Source organism: Tenrec ecaudatus, chromosome 6 (genome assembly GCF_050624435.1).
Source record: "Tenrec ecaudatus isolate mTenEca1 chromosome 6, mTenEca1.hap1, whole genome shotgun sequence".
Classification (NCBI taxonomy): domain Eukaryota; kingdom Metazoa; phylum Chordata; class Mammalia; order Afrosoricida; family Tenrecidae; genus Tenrec; species Tenrec ecaudatus.
Genome location: NC_134535.1, coordinates 138,845,402 through 138,867,238, shown reverse-complemented (window position 1 = coordinate 138,867,238; position 21,837 = coordinate 138,845,402). Strand labels below are relative to the sequence as shown.

At 44.0% G+C, this 21,837-nt stretch overlaps 1 protein-coding gene across 9 annotated transcripts in view; it reads right to left on the bottom strand.

Moving 5' to 3' along the window:
* Window positions 1–20,800, bottom strand: part of LOC142450412 (thyrotropin-releasing hormone-degrading ectoenzyme-like) — a 496,691-nt gene extending 475,891 nt beyond the window's left edge. For all 9 annotated transcript variants that reach the window (XM_075552297.1, XM_075552298.1, XM_075552300.1 and 6 more), the window contains exon 1: window positions 19,884–20,800. In XM_075552297.1, the coding sequence (XP_075408412.1) occupies window positions 19,884–20,785 (902 nt within the window). In that variant the 5' untranslated portion in view covers window positions 20,786–20,800. The remainder of the gene's footprint in view (window positions 1–19,883) is intronic.
* Between the last annotated feature and the right edge of the window lie 1,037 nt (window positions 20,801–21,837).

The following is a 21,837-nucleotide window of genomic DNA, read 5'->3' as shown; positions in this document are numbered from 1 at the left end:
TTAAGAAAAAATTCCCTGTAACCAAAGAGAGCCTTCCCAGGGGACACCACTGGGTAAACTCGCTCAGAGCGAGTTGCTCCATGCTCTCCTAGCAGGAACAATGCAGACTACACGAGCTGCCCTCTGCCCAGCGCCGTTCCAGCTTTGGTACCCCTCACATTTAGATGAGCACGCGATTGCCATTAAATCATTATTTCCTGATCTAGCCAGCATGTACCCAACAAGACACAGTCGCGCTGCCCGGATAGGGCAAGATATGACAAAATAACGAGGTATAAATTACCAAGGGCACATGAGGGAGGGGAAAAAAAAAAGAGGACCTGATGCAAGGGGCTTAAGTGGAGAGCAAATGCTTTGAGAATGATTGGGGCAGGGAATGTATGGATGTGCTTTATACAATTGATGTATGTATATGTATGGATGGTGATAAGAGTTGTATGGGTCCCTAATAAAATGTAAAAAGAGAAAAGAGGAGAAAAAAATGATTAGGGCAGGGACTGTACAGATGTGCTTTATAAAATTGATGTATGTATATGCATGAACTGTGATAAGAATTGTATGAGCCCCTAATAAATTGTTAAAATTTTAAAAAAATTAAAAAAGAAAATGATTAGGGCAAAGAATGTACAGATGTGTTTTATACAATTGATGTATGTATATGTATGGATTGTGAGAAGAGTTGTATGAGCCCCTAATAAAATGTTTTTTAATAAAATAAAATAAAATACAAAAAAAGAAGCAGAGGGGCACATTTTCCACCCCAGAGTAATTGGTGGGTTCAAATTGCTGACCATGTTAGTATGTAGCCGAGTACCTAACAGTGGGCAACCAAGACTCTTTTTTTAAAACTGATCAGGATTCAAGCGAGGAGAATAATGCAGCTTTCTACTCCCATGAAGATTTACAGTCTCAGAAACCCACAGGAGCTATCTGACTCTGTCCCAAAGAGTCGCTAGGAGTTGGACTCAACTGGATGGCAGTGAGTGAGAGGGAGGACACAAACTATTCTTTAGTCTAGATATGCCGAGACTACACTAGAAGACAAGGGAACTGATGGTCCCCTCTGTAAACACCTGAAATCCTGCTGGAAGACCCCAAGGATCATTTCCCAGTTTGTACAAGGAAGGAGAATAACCTGGTTGTGCGCTATACAATCTAGCACACGCGTTATCGCGTTATCATATCTAAACACACCATAAACATGAATGCTCTACACTAATTGAACTCTTCTGTTTTGTACGTTTGATTTTCAATTCAAGCTCTTTCCCTTAGTTTCTATTCTGCTCCTCAATATATATGCTTCTAAGCCTTAAGGCTGTTGATAAATTGTGGATTATATAACAAAACCCATTATCGTTCATCACTGAAGCCACCATCAGCCGAGGCCCGCCACCAGGGGATGGCGATTTGCGGAGGCACACTCCATTACACCGATATCCCGATGGAAACCTTGGGGCTTGATGCTTGTGTCAGCGCCTCCATTAACGAAATGTTGCCTGCTTACTCCTCCCCTGTTCTGCAAATATGTCCCTCTAGTCTACCATTCCGACAGTTCTCATCCTCTGACTCCTCTTCCTTTCTGTGCCCACTGAAAACAGCTTGTTCACCTACCCTCAGAGACAGACAGGGGTGGGCACATTCCCAGCTCCCTCAATTGCTGCTTTATGCTATTCCTCTTCTACTTCATGGAAAACCTTCTCTCTTATTGGATGGAGTTCACGGCATTCACAAATCCTTTCTGCGCCAGCCCCCTGGCCGTGCATTTCTTCAAGGAGCTGAAGTCTAGCTTACAGATTTCTTATCAATCCCTTCTCAATAATACTGTCTGTTCTAATCTGACCTCTCCATGTACACTCCAGAACTCTTATCTTCATTGCCCCAATTCACCCAATTTGCAGTAGAACTTAAAATCCCTCCAGCTTACTTAGAAATCTGCTTACCTTACCTAGAAAACTCTCTATAACAATCTTCCTACCTTATCCACTTCATCTCTCTATTTCATGAAACTACAGTTTAGTCTCATGTTGACTTATATTCTTCAATCCCACCCAATCCATTTTTCACTTATGTCCCTATAGGCTCCCACTGAAGGTTGGCTTCCCTCTTTATCGTTCTTGACATTAGGACTAATTATTTCTACAACACTAATATGTTGTACTAGAAATCTTGTCCTCTAGACAACTGGCTCTGTATGTCTTGTGAATCCCCAAGGTTGAAAATCTGCATCTCCTCTCTCTCTATTTCTGGGTTAATAAAACTTGCAAATAGGCACAAGAGTGTGCTGGGTATTTCTCTCAGAAAGATGAGTTGTTAAGCATTAGGTGACCCGTGACTGCTATCTGAAAATGTCTTATAAATACAGCTCTCCCATTATCTAAATCATTTTAACTATGCTATGCATGAATACATTTTCCTACCCCTTCAAGGATAAGGGATACTTTTGAAGTCACGTTACTGTTTACACTGATGTTCCAATCAGTCTTGATCCATCGTGACCGTGCGTACAACAAAACAACACTGCCCAGTCCTGTGCCGACCTCACAGTTGCTCGTGTGTCTACACCTACTGTTGCAGCCACTGTGTCCGTCCACCTGCCCCTCCACTCAAACAAGCATGGGGCACCTTTCCAAGAACTGAGCTCTCCTGACAGCACGTCCAAAGTATGGGACTTCTCTCCGTCCTTGCCTCTAAGGGGCATTCTGGCTGTAATTCTTCCAAAACAAATCTATCTGTTCCTTTGGAAGCTCATGGTATTTTAAATATTCCTTGACAACACCACAATTCAAATGCACAGATTCTTCTTCAGTTTTCCTTTTTCAATGTCCAATTTTCACATGCATAGAAGTCGATTAAAAATCCCAATGCTTGGTTCTGGAGCACCTTCGTCACCAGAGTAACATCTTTGCTTTTCACCAATTTAAAGAGGTCTCGTGCAGCAGAGTTACTGACCACAATGCATTTCTGCTGGCTGCTTCCATAAACATCGATTGCGGAGTCGACCAACATGAAATCCTTGACAATTCGATCTTTCCTCTACTTATCAGGATGTTGCCTATTGCTCCAGTGGGAGGGTTTCGGTTGTCTTTACATCGAGTTGTGATCCAGACTGAAGGGGACAATCCATGATCTTCATCAGCAAGTGCTTCAGGTTCCCCTCCCTTTCAGCCAGCAAGGTGTGTGTCATCTGCAAGTCACAAGTCGCTAACAAGCCTTCCTCCAATGGTGATACCGCATTCTTCCTCAGCGTCTCCGTTCTTCTCCTTGGCATGCAGACTGTAAAGGTACGATGGGAGGATACAACCTTGGGGCACAACTTTCTTGATGTCAAAGCATGCAGTGTGCCCCTGTTCGTGGTCCCATGTGCTATGATCCACACAGCCAAACACTTTTGCACAGTCAACAAAACACAAGTAAACATCTTTGTGGTGTTTTCTGATTTCAGGCAAGATCCATTGACATCAGCAATGATAACCCTGGCGCTAAATCCTCTTGACAGAATTTCCAGAATTCCTGACAGAATTCCAGACAGAACTTATGGAATTCCTGGAATTTCTGGAACTCTCTGTCAATGTCCTGCTGCAACACTGTTGAATGATCTTCAACAAAATTTCACATGTAGGTGATATCAATTTTATTGCTGTATAATTTTCACATTCTGTTGGGTCTCAGTTCTTAAGAATGGGTAGAAAGATGGATTGATTCCAGTTAGTTTGCCAAGAAGCTGTCTTCCAAAATTCTCAGCATAAAGGACTAAGTGCTTCCTGTTCTTCATCAGCTTGTTGAAACATTCCAATTGGTACTCCATCAATTCCTGAAGTCTTTCAGTGCTTTCTGTGTAGCTTAAACTTCTTCCTTCAGTACCACTGGTTCTTGCTTATATACTACCTCTTGACATGATTCACTATTGACGAGTTATTTTTGGTAAAGGATTCTGCATATTATTTCCATCTTCTTTTGATGCTTCCTGTAACGTTCTGTATTTTGTCAATGGAATCTTTCAATATGACAAGTTGAGGCTTGAATTTTTCTTTAGTTATTTCAGTCTAAGATATGCTGAGGGTGTCTTTCTTTTCGGATTTCATATTTTATATTTTCTTCTCAAGTTGTCTCCTGAAAAATTCTATTTAGTTATTATACTTCTTCATTTCTTCCATTTGCTTTAGTTACTCTACAAATAGAGCAAATTTGTATGTCTCTCCAGACATCCACTTTGATTTTTTTTTCCTTCTTAGATTTTTAATGACGTTTTGTTTCTTTATAGATTTTTCTTGATGCCATTCCACTGCTCATCTGGTCTTCTGCAATTAAGGGGGCACAGCGTCAAATCTGTTGGGATATTCTCAAAATTCAGGTGCAATATACTCAAGGTCATACTTTGACTTGGGGGGACTTCTTTCAATTTTCTTCTGCTTCAACCTAAACTTAAATATGAGCAATTGATGGTCTGTTCCACAATCAGCCTCTGGCCTGGTTTAGCTGCTGATAGTCAATCAACTTTGCCATTGTCTCTTTCCACATCTATCCACAGATGTAGTCAACTTGATTTCTGTGTATTTCATCTAGAGAAGTCTACATGTCTTCAACCTTTTGTGTGTTGAAAAGAAGTTATTTTCTATTAACAAGTCTTGCAAAATTCTATCATGCGATCTCCAGTTTAGTTCTATCACCAAGACTATATTTTCCAACTACTAATCCTTCCTCTCTTTCCAACTTTTCCATTCTAATTACCATTAATTGCCATTGCATCTGGATTGCATTCTTTAATTTATTCATCACTACCTTTTGAGGTTGGTGCATAAATTTGAAAAATAGTGGTATTGGTGGGATTTGTGTGAATGTGGATCGATAGAGTCCTATCACAGACAGCACTGCACTGCACGCTATATCTTGATGTTCCTTTGGATGATGAAAGCAATGCCTTCCTTTCCTTTCGATTTTGCTGGTGGGAAATAAAATACATAATTTTCTGATTCAAAACAGCCAATATCAGACTATTTCAGCTGAACAGTGCCTAGAATATCAATCTTTTGTGCTTTTCACTTTTAATGACTTCCAATTTTCCTAGATGCATTCTTTGTACAAACCACGTTCCAAGTACTCATTTACATTCGCAACACCTTCTTCCTGTTTTGAGTGAAATGCCCCATCAGAAAACGAAGGGCCTGCAGGCTTTACTTCATCCAGGCCTGATGGTCCCCTCTACTCTGAGAAGGCAGTTCTTCACAAGTAATAGTTTTACTTCCAATGTGAGGGGCTTATCTTCCAGCATAATCTTTTGCTTTTGATTTGCTTCTGTTACTTGGGTTTTTAGTAACTGACAATGTTTTCTGCTATCCATAGTCTTTCCAGAGGCTAATCGCTCTGAAGTGGACGACAGACTAGTCCTTCAGAGTCCATTCTCAGTCTGGATGCTCTCCTGAAACTTGTTCACGCCGAGTTACCCTGCTGGTATCTGAGATGTCAGTGGCACAGCTTCCACATCACAGCCATACACAAGCCACCACAGAATGACAGACAGACAGCGAAATGGTGGCTGGAAGACAGAGTCAGCAATAGCTGGAACCATTTCTCCATTAGACATTCTATCCATCACAGAACCTGTCCTTTTCTCACCACATCCGTGAAATATACTGAGGTTTTCATAGTATGTGTGTTCTTTTTATATTCTCTAATTCCTGGACCCAGTAACCCTGGCCTTGTCATCTCACCTGTTGATAGCAATGCTGATCTCACTTGGAGCGCTAACCCTGACTCGGCACATCTCCCGCACATCCGAGGCAAGTTACTGATGATGACCCAAGGCAGGCACCCACCTCACAGATCTCTGCCTGCCAGCTCAGTGCCTATTTGGCATGACCAGCCTGTCAACAATTCTTAGAGACGATGCTCAAAAAGAACCAAACCCAAACGTATTGCCATCTGGTGAGCTCTGACAGACAGCAACCCTGCGTAGTTTCTGAGACTGGAAATCTTTAGATAGCAGTACCCTCGTGTTTCTCCTGCAGAGCAGCTGGTGGGTTTGAACTACCAGCCTTATAGTTGGCAGCAAGGTAGTGACCCACCCCACAGGACCACACAGAGTCCTTTCCTAAAAAGAAAACAAAGATGATTTATGCTTCTTGATAGTGACGTCTTCAGTGTCTAGACTTTGCTGGTTCCATTTTTCCATTTGACAGTCTCCTCAGTATTCTCTCTGGAATCTCATTTCACCTACATCTTCCTGGAAAATTCCTTAGAGGCAATAATAATGAAAGTATCTGTCCTACATATTAACTACCCCAAACAGTTAGAAGCTCCTGAAATTGGGACCTCTCTGAAAGGAACTCCCCCATTCAAACACCAAGTGGACTCTCCCTAAGTACCTACCATTTTTTATACACTACGAACAACCGAACCTACAAACCTGGGTAAGCAAAGGAGCCTGCCTCAAAGTGTGCAGACTTTGGCGCTCCAAAGAGGCCAGCCAAACAGCCGATGGACAGCTGTACATCTGTGGAAAAATGCATGCTCCACGTACTTTAAGAGGATCTCGGAAGATGACTAACTCTTTCTGGGTTTGTCAGGAAGTCTCTGCTTACATTCCAAGACAGGCTGCAAGCTAACACATTTCTTACTGTTTGCTTTCTTTTTCTCTCTGCGGTCATTGTTACATGTGCAATATAATCAAAACAGAAAGGCTAATGACAGAGAGACTTTTGTTATCAAACATAGATTTTTTTTCTATGACAACTGAAAAATAAGTCTAACCATATACTAACCTATTTCTCTTATTAAAATAAGACCTAAGTTCTGCTTCCAATGGGAAATAACACAGAATAATTCAATTTTTAAAAATGTACACATTATTTCTTCACTAAAACTGGCCATCAGAATGTGCCTTACAGATCATTTAAAAATGTAAACATATCACACGCAACCTCATCCCTGGGGGATGGACAACAGAAACGTGGATAAAGGGAGACGTCGGACAGTGTAAGATAAGACAAAATAATAATAATTTACAAATTATCAAGGGTTCGTGAGGTAGGAGGGAGTGGAGAGGGAGGGAAACAAATAATGAGCTGATACCAAGGGCTCAAGCAGACAGCAAATGTTTTGAGAATGATGATGGCAACAAATATAAAAATGTGCTTGACACAATGGATGGATGCATGGATTGTGAAGAGTTGTACGAGCCCCCAATAAAATGATTAAAATGTGTGCATATATATATGTATATATATAAACATAAAAAAGAAATGTGCCTTACATTCGTGTGTGAATGTGCAAGTGTACACTTTCCAGGGGGTGTATTGTATACATACTACCACTGCATATTTGGTTTATGGTTTCTGTTGTAGTCAATCCAAAGTGAAAATATGTAAAATGCAAGCTTTAGGACTTGCGTTTTCTTCCTGAAGTCCTTCTTTAGAAATGTATTTCTTGAAACACCCACTCCCGTTTGCAAGGATGCAGGAAAAGATATCATGTTCTGAAAATCTCCCTTCACGTGTGTACTTTCCAGACCTAGCAACCATGGATGATCAGTAGTTCAAACACAGGCAATCAATACTCTTGTTATTAATTGGGGACTTTATAAAGGTCACTTCCTCTCTTGGAGTGTGCACAGCAATATGTAAAGCCTGAAAATATGGGCAGTCATAGTTCACTGTCTGCATCGAGGAACAGAGGAAGAATGCCACCGTAAGAGAGAGAAAATGAACCAGAAACAGCATTTAGAAGGGCCTATTCTGTGAGCTAAAGTATGTCCCCAGAAAGCGATCATCAAGTCTTTTCCTCAGTATCTGTGAATGTGACCTTACTTAGAAACAGGGTCTTTGCAGATGTAATTAGTTAAAAATCCACCGCCATCCAATCAATTCTGACTGATGGTGCCCAATGGGGCAGGGTAGAGCTGCCCCCTTTGCAGTTTCAATACATTACCTCTTGACCGCAGCAGGAAGGCACGTCGTGCTCTCAAGCAACAGCTGGTGGCTCGAACTGCTGACCATGTGGTTGACAACCCAATGTGTAGCCACTAAGCCACCAGGGCTCCTTGCAATTATTCAGATCACAACGAAGTGGGTCATAATCCATTCTAAATGAATGGTGTCCTTGAAAAAGGAGAAGCGAAGAGAAACAGAGACACACACCCAGAACTTGAAGGCAGACTGGAGTAATGTATCTTTATGAATCGGTGGAAGGACAAGGACTATTGGAAGGGAAAAAAACTAGAAGAGCCCCCCCCCGCCCCCCCAAAAAAACACAGACTTTCCCTAGAGTCTTTGAAGGGGTATAACCTGGGGAAAGTGTAATTTCAAACTTCTAGTCTCCAGAACGGTGAGAAAGCAAATTCCTATTATTTTAGGCCACTCAGTTTAATGACCACTTGCTGCAATGGCCTAGGAAACTAACACATGCTGAAATAGGAATCATAAGTTCCCACAGCGCCCCGAGCACTAAGTTCATCCTTGATGTGGACTTCAATCACTTTCTAAAATAAATTCTCTTTTTCTTTAGCTTTGATGGAGTTTTGTTAGCTACTAATAAAAAATGTGACTAATAAAATTCTGTATAATAAGTTACAATGCAACAAATGGGTTATTTGGGTAGTGTGCTTTATGTGCCCAATGGATTGGCCAGGAAGAATGAAAACCCACATTGCCTGTGAATAGTTGGTTCAAAATGCACAACAAATGCTGATAGGAAAAAAAAAAGTGGTTTTGCTTTAAACAGGAGGCCTGGTGTGCTGTTGGGTAAGCATTACGCTCCTAACCTCAAAGTCAGCAATTCAAACCCACCAGCTGCTCAGAAGGACAAAGGTGAGGCTGTATGTTCCTGTAAAGATTTATAAAACCTATGAAACTCCACAGAAGGTTTCTATAGTCAGAACTGACTCACTGGCAGCAAATTTGGTGTTGGTAATTACTTTAAATTTTAAAGCCAATCTTTGCTTTCTCAACTTTTTATTTCCCTATCCAAATCCTATCAATTCCTCCTTTAAAATCCCTTCCATATCCACTTTGTTCTATGCATTTTAAGTTATAATGACTTTAGTAGTGATAATACTTAGTCTTACCTATGTGAACTCTTCTCGTGCCATAAAAGCTGCACCAGATTATCAAGAGTATAAATAAACACATGCAGCTTTGAAGGTACCCCAGTGGCACGGCAGTTAAGTGCTTAGCAGCTGGCCAACAGGTTGCCATTGGAAGCCACCACCTGCTCCACGGGAGAAAGGTGTGGCAGTCAATGCCCAGGACACTTACAGCAACAGCCTGTCCTGGTTTGACTTCGCTCGTGGATGCAGACTCACTAGCTCCCAACTGGAACGCAGAGTTTTCACACCAAAGAACACACTGGTCTCCTGAGAGCACTGGGTTGATCTAAGAGGGAAGTATAGAAATTGGATACCCAAAAAGGGAGGACAAAGTAATGACATGGCTGGCTTACAAACTTCCATGGGTATGGGAATATGTTCATAAGAATATTTTGATAGGAAACTTTTTTTGAAAAGAATATTTTGATAGGATTATGATGTAGATATTCACATACTGCAATTATTACGCATAGAATAGTTTTGTTTCTATGAGTGTATAGAATATTATGTTTAAAAAGCCTGGAATATTTTGAATTTTCTGAATTTTAGTTTTTTCCTTTTAAGCACAAATATGATTTTACTATTGTCCTTTTTAAAAAAATTATATTTGACTAAAGAATGGTATATATGTGCCAAGTTGAGGACTGTGATAGTTAGGTTTTCTTGTGTCCACATGGTTCTTGTAGGAACCTGGAGTTTAGTGTATTAATGAGGTCACAGCTTGAATGGAGGACCGAGATAAATGGCTCTGTGAGGCCAGCCTCTTCCTGTCTCTTTCTCCTTGAAGGCAGGCCATACACACTCTCCGTTTCATCTTCCTGTTGACAAGCCACTTCAAGTCATGCTGATGGCAGCCAGAGCCCAGAATGTGTCTACCACTATTGACCTACAAGACTGCACCCACCCCCACCGGCCCGTGATCTTCCTCCATTCTGCCTCACTGCATGTGGCTGCACGACTCTGAAGGGGTATTTATGGACTAGTATTCGACTTATGGTGTAGAATCAGATTTATGGACTTGATCTGTACTAGGCTGGGATGTTAGCTGGAAATATAATTACGTCTTGATATAAAGCTCTCTCTTACACTTAAAAAAATGACAGCATTGGAAATCCTAAGACAGTCTGTCTTACAAGATTGCTCTCAGTTGGAATCAACTCAAAGCAATGAGTTTGTATTAGCTTTCTATGTAGCTTTAAATTATTCAGTGAATAAAACAAATACTCGAGTGGTCTGGTATCAAGATCCTCTATAATCTAGTTTACATCTAAACTCTTAAATGTATATATCACAAATTCATTAAAGAATTTCTGAACAGATTGATTTATAATCATCAGTGTATTATGTGCCAAATGCTGTGCTTCCGATTTCATATCCATAAAACTGAAATAAATTCATTTTTGTCAAGTCGATTCAGACTCACAGCGACCCTGTAGCATTACTCCATAGGTTTCAAAGGCTGTAAATATTGACAGAAGGAGTTGATGGGTTAGTTAGCAACCAAGACTTAAACACTGAGCCACCAGGACTCCCTTTATTTATGTAATCTCTTCTAATATTTAGAAAAACTTTTGGTAGTTTGAGAAAATTTATACAACTTCTTTGACTCTATTCTCACTGAGAGATGGAGTTTATGCCTCATCCATTGATCATGAGTCACCCTAAGCTTGAAATTAATAAAGTAATACTGACACATGGCTGCATTAGAAATGGTAATACCTTCCTAACAAGAGAGAAAAATATAGTGACAAATGCAATTCTCCATAACTATTTTATAATGCAAGGAACAAATGATGTAAATCTCTTTATACTTGTGTCTTTGGAAAATGAAATCAATAGCTAAGAAGACCAACTACCATGTGAATACCATGTGATCCCCATGCTTCAAAGACGCTCAAGTGACGGAGAGAGGCCACATGTAAACCCCTCGGCTGCCAGCCCCAGGTGAAGTCCTAATGGCATCACCCATTAGACAGTGGATGATGGGGCCGCTGGACAGCTCGGGCCCTCCAGCTATAGATTATCTTGATATCCCAACACTGACACTTCCCAGCTAAGGCCCCAGACATCATGTAGCAGAGATAAATTGCTCCGTTCCAAAAACGATCTGAGTCCCTCACACAAAGAACCTGTGTGTGCCATAAAAAGTATATTATATTGTCAAGTGGTTTGCTCTACAGCAGAATCAGCCAAAGCAAATTTGTATCCATGGAGCATTGCTGTAACAAGGGCTTTTAATTAAAACATGGCCGTAGCTTCAGACATAAGAAGACTATGAGTGGAAACTGTTGATGAGGGCTTCGAGGCTAATACGATAAATGTGGGTAGAAACATAATAAAAGACAAACTTTTTGTGTGGTCACAGAAAGTTTAGCTCTACAGTTGTCTGCAGTATGCGAAAGGAGAAGAAACCCATTCCACTCTTCTTTTCTAGCCAAGGAGCTTCCAGAAAGAGTACTGACAGTGCTACCTGGCTGATCGTCAGCAGCTCTGGTAGTGTAGCGGTGACCCACTGGGGTGCTAATCACAAAGTGAGCAGTCAAAACCACTAAGCACTCTGCAGGAGACACGTGGAGCTTTCTGCTCTTCTGAAGCGTTACGGTCTCAGAAGCTCACGGGGCCAGTTCCACCCTGTCCGCAGCTGCTATGGGTCTTCATCACCTCGATAGCAGAGAGCCTGTCTGGACCTGGCTTATCACTCACTAGCCATGAAACACACACACACACACACACACACACACACGTTAAGAACAATCTCTACAGTTTTCAAGTAAAATGTAGCTAAACCATAAACGAGCAGGACTTTCTAGGTTTTAAATTAAAATTGTGTTTCCTTCCCAGACTACAGAGGGCTTAAGATCCTTAAAGTAAAAGCAGCCTCCGAAAAAAAATATTCAAATCAAAGGGTTAGAAAACATGATCTAGTTGGGTGAGCGGGGAGAGAAGCATTAAAGAACTAGAAGAAAGTTGTAGGTTTCATCGGTGCTGTACTGCACCCTGGCGGGCTCATCTCTTCCTTGTGAGCCTTTAATGCTTCCTCCCCTCCACTATCATGACTTCAATTCTACCTTACAAATCTGACTAGACCAGAACATATACACTGCTACAGATAAGAGCCCATAACACAGGGAATCCAGGGCAGGTAAACCCCTCAGAACCAATAATGAGACTAGAGATACCAGTTGAATACGGGGTGTGTAGGGGAGAAAAGGGAATTGATCACAAGAATCAACATACAATCCCATCCCAGGAGGACAACCAACAGAAAAGTGGGTGAAGGGAGACAGAGGACTATGTAATATATGAAAATAATAAACTATAATTTATCAAGGGTTCATGAGGGAGGGAGGGCGGGAAAAAATGAGGAGCTGATATCAAAGGCTCAAGTAGAAAGAAAATGCTTTGAAAATGATGATGGCAACATATGTACAAATGTGCTTGACACAATGGATGGATGGATGGATTGTGATAAGAGCTGTAAGAGCCCCAATGAAAGTACTTAATAATTTTTTTTAAGTTGGCAAATTCACATTTTCCTCTTCAAAAGCAAGACTCTTTTGTAATAGATACTGCATTGAATTTAATTCCCAAACAAACAAATAAAAAAGAAAAGCTTGATCTAAAGATAATGCTAGAGTATGACTTTATTAAGACCCTAACGGGCCTTTTCAACGTGACAACAGGCTGTTGGAGTCTTTCGATTAAGCCTCTTCCAAGCCTTGTCTTTTAAATAATAGGATAGGTAAGAATTATAAGGGTCTTGTTCTACAGACCCCGAAGGTAAAGAAAGGCTCATCTCAAAGAGATTTGTGCATGTAATTTTGTCTAATCGAGTGGATACCAGTTGATACATAAAAAACCCACCATTTTTAAAAGAATTACAACTGCTTGAATTCCCAGCAATAGAAACGAAACAATAAAACAGAAGCCTTGCTTCCCAACCCTGCACTGAAACAAACTGAGAAGGTTATTCAACACCAACCACAATCTACTGGTTGTTGTCTGCATAAGTTTTCCTGAGTTTACTGACAAATCATCAAATGGTAAACAACTTTTTTGGAGAATCAACTGAATGTTTTACAATGATCAAAGTTTTAGTACCTGAATTATATACTCATATTCTTTCATGATGTGTAAGTCAATCATAAACCTATGCTCTATCTTTCAAAATGCCACAGTTTGGATTAATAGAAATGTGGCAGTCTCTCCTGCTGACATTTATACGTCCTGCTCACAGCTCATCTTTTGCGGATAAGTAACAGTTTGATTCATTCCAACATACAACACAGTGGAATTTTAATAAAAGAAGAAAACATCTAAAGGGGAAATTATGGTCCAAATGTAAATTAAATTGCAATCAATCACATGAGGCTTATTAATTAATTCAAGAAACTCTCCTCAACAGAGGAGACCATGAGCTCTCTATTACCCCTTGTTACAAGTTCAGCTTAATTAGCAATGTGTGCCTTGAGCACTGCTCTCAGGCATTTGGATCGAATCAACAACAGCATCCAGAAAGATCAGGCAAGAAACTTAAGGAGCAGTAAGTTTATATAAATAGTGGTGGAGTGATTATGAAAAAAATAGTGAGACTGGTTATACAACTGAAGAATAAAGCCGATGTCAATGAATTGAGCAAACTGCCTTTTAAATGTAGAGAAAGGAAGATTTAGAATGAAATATAAAGGCCCCAGCAAGGAAGGTCACGTATCAGGGAGAACAACTCTCAAGGAGTCGAAAAGAGCCATAATAAAGGAATTGGCGGCAGGGGCTCAACTGAATTGGAGAACTGCCATCGGCCAGTGACGTCTGTATCCTCCTATTTTCTCCGTATTTTCATGAAAATGGCTGCTGTAATCACCGTATGCCTGTTTTATTACTGCACACTGGATGTGCAGGGGGAAACAACTTGTCTTCTGACTTGATGGTCTTCAGAGTAGAGGAAGTACACATAAGAGACAAACCCCGAGTGGCAGCTGGGCAGGGTAAGATCCTGGACCTCAAGCTTGAGCTTGAGTTGTAATAGGAGGAGGCCTATTGGTGGTTTGCTCTCTCTGAAGGGTCAGCGGAAATTCGTACAGGGGTGGATAAAATTCTTTAGGACCAGAGAGCAAATAATATACATTTAAAACACTTCCATAAGCTGTTGACCCTTTTCCTATCAAGAGGTGAGGTACACTTTCTCTTCTAATGAATCAGGGCCATCCTTAATGACCCACTTATAATTAGGAGATATTATGTATGTGATACTGAGCAACCCGTAAGGATGCCGGTAAAGGCCACAGTCTCCACCTAGTTCTTTCAGAACACCCCCCTTCGGAGCCCTGAAGTACCATGTAAGAACACAGGCCTGAAGTACCATGTAAGAACTCCCCTACAGAGCCCTGAAGTACCGTGTAAGAAAACCAGCCATTCGGAGATCACCACGTGAGTTAGAAGGCCAGGCCACACTGCGTTCCAAAGAGAGTACCCACAATGAGCAGCAGGTGAGTTCCACGAGCGTGCCAGCACCAATCCCACAGACACAACAAAAGAACCTACACGGAGTCACCTCTCATCATAGAGTGCAGGCTAGCCTGCCTCTTTCCTGTCCAAAATTCCTGATCCATTAAAGGAGAGCTTCAGTATAGCAAAGTGGTTTCTATCTGCCACTAAGCTTTGGGATGGTTTGTTTTATCACAATAGTAACCAGGAAAACAATGTAAATGAAGAATTTGTATTTCTAGTTTTAAAAATGTGAATTAAAGAGAGGTTAAGTAATTAACCCATGTTACACAGAGAAACGAAATCTAAATTCTCAGATCTATTTATAACAAGAATACTATACTTTCTCCCACAGACCTCCCCATTTCTATGACTTTTCTTTATAATATTATTTAAGTGAATACCAAATCATGTTTCTTTTATAAAGTAGATCTCTAGACTCTAACTCACAGAAATTTCTCCCTCTTCTAAACTCTCTTGGACTCATTATGTACAAGAAACTTATTCTCTACAGGTTACACTTGACAGTTAGTGAATGCTACTGTCATTAATTCACAATTAGTGAACTTGTTGATTTTCTTATTCATATTCCTCTTTTTCCTGGTCCTTATTATTGGCCTCCCTGGTGAATTATGGCCCAAGCAAGGGTTGAAAATCCAAATAGCCACTTGATTGAAAAAGGTGAAGTAGACTAGGTACAAAGATGCAGAAGTGGTCTAGATTAAGTTACACATGGAAGCAAATGTCACTTGTAAATGGGTCAATCACAAACTTAAGAAGTATAAAAGCTTCCTGACAATGTGATTTTGTTCACTTTATTTCTAGACCCTAGAGCCTATGAAACTGCCTGACTCTCACAGAGGACATTCAATAAATAACTGTTGAAGTAATAAATGAAGACAAATACTGCCAAGCTAGAATGTAAGCCCAGTGGTACAAGATTTTCCAATTTTCCAAAAGGCCAGAAATAAATACTTTTCTATGTAATCCCTCAATTTCTAAACTTTTACAGCTAATCAGAAAAATAACATTAAGCTGTTTGGGGGTTAGGTAAACAAATCGTGTCTGCAGGCTTGAAGTCTATCTGAAGGCTGCATGTCCGATCTCTGTACCAGTGGGACCTTGGACTGCTTTTTATCTTTCCGATTACTCAGGGCAGTGCCTGGTGGGGGGGGGGGAGGGAGGGAGTAGGTAGCTTAATAAGCAGGTACTGAGGATATGGCTGATGTCTCAAACGTGCCACCTTGAGGCGCTGCTGTCATTCAGCTGGGGTTTACAAAGACACTACTCAACTTCATCGCTCTCATCCCAAAGGAAGGAGTTTCATCTTCGGCTCTGTAATGGCCACCTGGATTTCACATGACTATCCCCCACTCAAGATTCTGAAGCTAAACTTTCACTCCTTCCAGCTGGTAAGGGTTGATAAATGTCATTCCTATCTGTTTCCAGTAATAAAAAAAGAAAGGCAGGAGAAAGAAAACAGATTGAATTTTCAAAGGGTGACAGAAGAAGCGAGACTGGTTTTGAAATCAGATTTCCACAGTATTAAATAAGAACTCCCTATGGCAATTTTGTTTTCCGTTTTACTGATCTTGGCATTTTTAGATTATACAAACTAAAAGTTTTTTCCAATTGACCTTTGATACTCTCTGATAGTGTGCTATTTTATTTTTCTACATAAAAATTATGAAGTCAAATTTTCAAATGTTTACTAATTACTTAGATTCTTAACTCATAAAAAGTCACATCTAAATAATTGGTGTGTCTGATTTTAAACCTTTAGCAACAAGTACAGATGAGTGGGACTGAGAACAATTTTAAGATACTTTATAGCAGTGGTTCTCAACCTGTGGGGGTCAAAGGAACCTTTCACAGGGGTCGCCCAATTCATAACGGTAGCAAACTATGATTATGAAGTAGCAACGAAAATATTGTTATGGTTGGGGGGTCACCACCAGATGAGGAACTGTCGGAAGGTGAGAACCACCGCTGCAAGGGAGCATGCCCGAAGAAAGCACCTCCGGTACCTGCCCCACGTGCTAAGTGACTCAAATCAAATCAAACACCAAATTTTGAAGACAGAGAGAAAACGAGGTGTCTTGGATTTCCTTTCACGAAATGATCTAACCTGTATAGCCTTGAAATGGCCATAAGAACATCAAAAAGCATCTAAAGATTTCTATAAAATGATTATAGATGCAAAAGAAGAACATGTTCCTCTATATCCAAAATAAAATCCCTGATGGTCCACTGCTTAAACTGCTCTGCTGCAAAGCGAGACGTCAGTGGTTCGAACCCACCAACTGCCCCGTGGAAATAAAAGACGTGGCAGTCTGCTTCTGTGAAGAGTTCAGCTTTGGAAACCTCTCGGGCGGTTCTGTTCTGTCCCATAGGGTCACTGCGAGCCAAAACCTACTCGATGGCAGTGGGCTGGGAGTAGGTATGGCCAGTATCCACTGCACTTAGAACAGTAACTACGGTCACATAGACTAGGCCACTATACTTTGATAATGGCATTAATTTCCTTTGCAACCATATTTATTTTAAACCAGGTTTCCCAGAGCTTGCCCCTGTGTCCTTTTGGAGAATGGGGTTTTTAAATGTTATTTACACTGCATTTAGGTGATAAAATTATTACTAACAAAAGTCCAACTTTGACTGAGTTCCTGCTATTAGTCTAAGTAGCCATAGTAACAGCAACAACAACAACAAGAGTTAATATCTGGAACGCTGGTATGATTTTTTTATAATAATTTACTACATTTTCATTGTCTTATCAACTCTAGCATAAACATCCAATACATGATCAAATTAACATGGCCTTAAAGAAAAAGGAACAGAACTCTTAGGAACACAGAATCCTGTAGTTCCGGGGGGGGGGGGGGGGGGCAAGAGGAGAGTTTAGCTGCATGGGCACTAGGTTAAACTTTCAACTGAGCCCTTTACATCTGTAGGGAGAACTGAAGGAGTGCATTGAAATGCAAATATGTACCAGGGGTATAAGAAATCAGTTATGGGTCAAGCAGAAACATCTGGTCTTTTTAGGAGTCCTGTTAATTTGAAAGCACTGACCAAAACAAACTCAGTTCCACCAAATATATTTTGGCATGGCTCAAAAACCAGCATTAGTTGGAGGTATTTATTTTACCGCAGCAAGATTTATCAGTAGTGATGTGCAATTTACAGTATTGATATTTTGATATAATAAGCTTTTTTCTCAGCATATGAAGATATACCTTCTATGCCTTTCCCCATATTTGATGATAGTGGGGTTTTTAATGGTTAATCTATATTCTTTATAATATATGGGAAAATGATGGAAAGGGGTTTAAATTATCCATACCTAATGCTACGATTTATCAAGTGACTAATTTATGGGAGACCTTAACTATCATGCAACTATTGAGGCATTTCGGTATTTTATTTATATAACGTGACCTCATAAAACAGAACTTTGGTGAAGTTCCCGTCTCTGAGAGACTAGCAGTTTCTCTTGAGAGTTTCCAGGCACCATAAGCTCAGGTCTAGGGATCAGAAAACCAGAGTTCAAACTCAGCTCTTCACTGACAAGCCTGGGGATCCCAAGTGCGCTGGACTGCTGAGCCTTCGTTTTTGCCGTTGTGAGAATCACTGGGGATCTCCCATCAGTCATTTCCAGCACACCTTTAATCAAGTTGTTTGCATTTTTAAGTTTGTTATGTTTCTACTACTTTGTTATTTTTTAACTCTCACCTGTTCTAGTCATTTAAGTAATCATTTGCTTTAAACGCAATGAGTCAGGGGAAGAGCAAGAATCTTATTCTTTCATTAAAATATACCTAAGAACCTCGTACTACCAGACACTTATTTATGGTAGGTTATATTCCCCGCACGTGGTCGAGTGTTGTTTAACACATTTACTCATAGGCACCTAGGAGCCCTGGTGGCATGGTACTCACTCATTGGTCTGCTAAACACTAGGTCAACGGTTCGAATCAGTGCTCTGAGGAGACAGACAGACAGGGCTTTCTACTCTGGTACACAGTTACAGTCTCATGAACTCATGAACTCACAGGAGCAGTTCTACTCCGTCTACTCTGTCCTGCAGGGTCTCTGTGAGTCAGACTTGAGTCTCTGGAAGTGAATGAGTCATGGGCACCTGATGCAATACTGTGAGAGTATGGTATCATTATGGATTTATTATTGTTATTATTCCCAAGTCAGGGGATATATATGGGCTCTACCAAGCCTTGCTGCCTGAACTCAAATCCCTGCTTTGTCGGTTCATCATGTAATCACAGTCAAGATACCTGACTTCCCGATGCTCCCCTTTTCCCATCTGTCAAACTCGGGATATCAGCTCCTATCCTACAGGGCTGCTGTGGGGTTGATAGAACTTAGATAGAGGTCATCAGGTTCAGAAATATTGGCTTAGCTAAATTAAACAACTTCACCAAACCATAAAGTTTTGGAGGAACTGGTGCAATTCGCACCTGTTCTGTTGGATTCTTAAGCACAAACTCTAAACAAGTGAAGGAAAGTTTTTTAAGGCACTAATAAGTAGAATACTGACCAATCTAAAAGGCATCAAAGGCACTCGGCTTTGAAGACTAACTAGCCGTGTTTTCTCCCCCTTCACCACTAGAGACATCTCCAGAGGCAATAACTCTAGGAAAAGCCACTGGAATGACCATGCCTTGATCCTCAAACTGCAGCTCCCGGCGGCGGGGCACTCTTGGCAGCGTGTACCATGCCAACCACCCCTCCAGCCTCTCCGGCCTTGAGCTGTACTAGGCAGGGCTGTGAACTTGACGTTCTACTTTTAGAAAACTTTACGCAGCCAAAGCCCATCTTCTGCCAAGCGTTTGCCAGGGGACGAAGAGTCAGACAGGGTGGACCTGGTAAGAGGAATTTGCCAATACCTTAACGGAGAGGCTCTGCTATGTTGGCCTTAAGCGCTCAGTCATTTTCTTTAGAGGATAACTTGTTAGCCTTTTACTGTCAATCTGGCATCGCTCAAATTACACATACCCCTTAGAAAAGCAGCAGCACTGGGAGTGGGAATCTATTCTAAGGCCCAGCAAGCTTACCCCAGGAGAAGGTCCCAACTATGCAAGGGGGGCGGAATTCCCTGTTTGGCACTGAGTGAGTGAGTGAGTTTGCGGAGCAGACGGGCTTTGGGGACGGGCTTTGGGCTTTGGGGAGTAGAGGGTTTGGGCTGGTGACTTTACGCCGCCACCCCTTGCTTCCCAGAGGGAATGGGACCGAGTCTGGGGGGTGGGTGGCAGGCAGCCCAGAGGGTCCTGAGGGTCCCGCGCCGCGGGGCCCCGCCCCTCCCTACCTTCTCTCCCCGTGGAGCACATAGGAGCTGCGGAAGAAGCCCAGGAGCTCGTTTTCAATGAGGGCATTGTAGATGATCTTCAGGTTGTAATTCCTCTGGGCGTCCAAGGTCCGGTTCAGCACCACCACCAAGACCTGGGTCTGTGGGTAGAGGAAAAAGCCGGCCACGGGCACGGCCCCAGCCACGCGGTCCTCGGCCACCTGCACCTTCTCGACGGCCACCCGGGAGGCGTGCAGCACGACGTAGCGGGTGGCGTTCCGGCACGCTATCTCCACGTTCACCTCGCCGGCGAAGGTGAAGTTCTCCATGAAGGCGGTGAGCATCAGATTGTAGTGCAGCGGCTTGAGGTGGCCCGACAAGCGCAACTGGGTCCAGGGGCGCCGCGGCTCGCGCTCCTCCTCCGATGGTGGCCGGGCGGACGGGGTCGCCGGCGTCGCCTGGCCGGCCGCTTCGGACGGCGCCGAGCCCTCGCCCGCGGGGTGGTTGCGCGGGGCGGCTCCCGGGAGGCTGGCGTTGCGGTCACGCGCGGGGGAGCCCGCGGGGCCGCCGTCGGCGCCGGGCGCGCCGCACTCGTCGAACCGCAAGCTGAGCAGCACGGCGAGCATGGTGACGGCGAGCAGCGCCACGAGGGACACGGCGAAGGCCAGCACGAGCCGTTTGTGCACCGTGATGTGGCGCTCCGTGGTGCGGGGTCGCACGCCCACCGAGTCCGCCCACGGGTCCGAGGGCCCCCTGCCGCCCGGCCGGGGCGCGGCGGCGGCGGCCTCCCCCATGGTGGCCTGCGAAGGTGAGCGGTTCTCCGCGGCCCCCTCCTCTGCCCTCTTCTTCTTCCTCCTCTTCTTTTTCTTCTTCTTCTTTTCCTTCTCCTCCTCCTGCTCCCCCCGCTCGCCGTCCAGGGCCATCACGCCGCCTCCTCCGCCTCCTCCCCCGCCCTCCCCAGCACCCCCCGCGGGCGGGCGCCCCGAGCCCCCTCCGGCGCGGGCATCCGGCAGCGCACGCGGGCCCGCGGCGCGACGCCGCCTGGCAGCCGGGAGCCTCCGGCCCGCGCTCTCGCAGGACGGGCGCCGGCCCGGGGCGCGGGCCGCCCCGACTGCCCCCGGGAGCCCCGCCTCCCCCCCCGGGCCGGGCCGCCCGGGGCGGGCTCGCGGACGCGCCCAACTTGGAAGGCGCCGCCGCCGGCCGCCGGCGCGCTACTTCCTGGGCGGGGTCCGGGCGCCCCCTGCGCGGCCGCCGCTCCCGCCGGGCCCTCCCCTGCGCCGCGCTCTCCGCGGGAGCCCGTCCGCCGGCCCCGGGCTGCGAGCCACTGCGAGGCGGACGCCGAGCGAGGGTCCCGCGGGGGGGAAGTTAGGGCTCCCGCTTTCGCCCCCCACTCCGGTGTCGCCGGGGCGTTCAGTGCTCCTCCGGGTGGGCTGCGCTGGCGGCGGCGGCGGCGGCCCCGGGGCGCCCCAGACCAGCACCCCGCAGAAGGGCCCGAGAGGATGGCCAGGAGGGACCGACTGGAGCGCCGCCGCCGGAGGAAGTCCGGGAGCTTCGGAGCCCTTCCGGGAATCTGCCCTGGAGACTCCTTCTTCGCCACCCTGGACACTTTAAGCCGCGGTGGCGGCCAACGTCTCCAGCTTGCCAACCGGACAGCCAACCGCCCTCCCTGGTTTGGATGTGGCTCTGCCCTCCGCAGATGGCGAGTAAGCGCTGAGCGCCCGGCCGGGCCACCCCCTGCAGGTAGCTGGAGCTTCGGGCTGGCTTGGTATCCCCGTGGGGAGAGCTGGAGTGAGTGAGTGAGTGTGTGTGTGTGTGTGTGTGTGTGTGTGTGTGTGTGTGTGTGTGTGTGTGTGCGTGTGTGTGTGTGTGTGTGTGCGCGCGCACACAGGCTCGGGTCTATATTGCCAAAGCTACTCTAGCTGCCTTCAGGGACTGAACACCTATTACCCCACCCCCACCCCACCCGAACATCCCC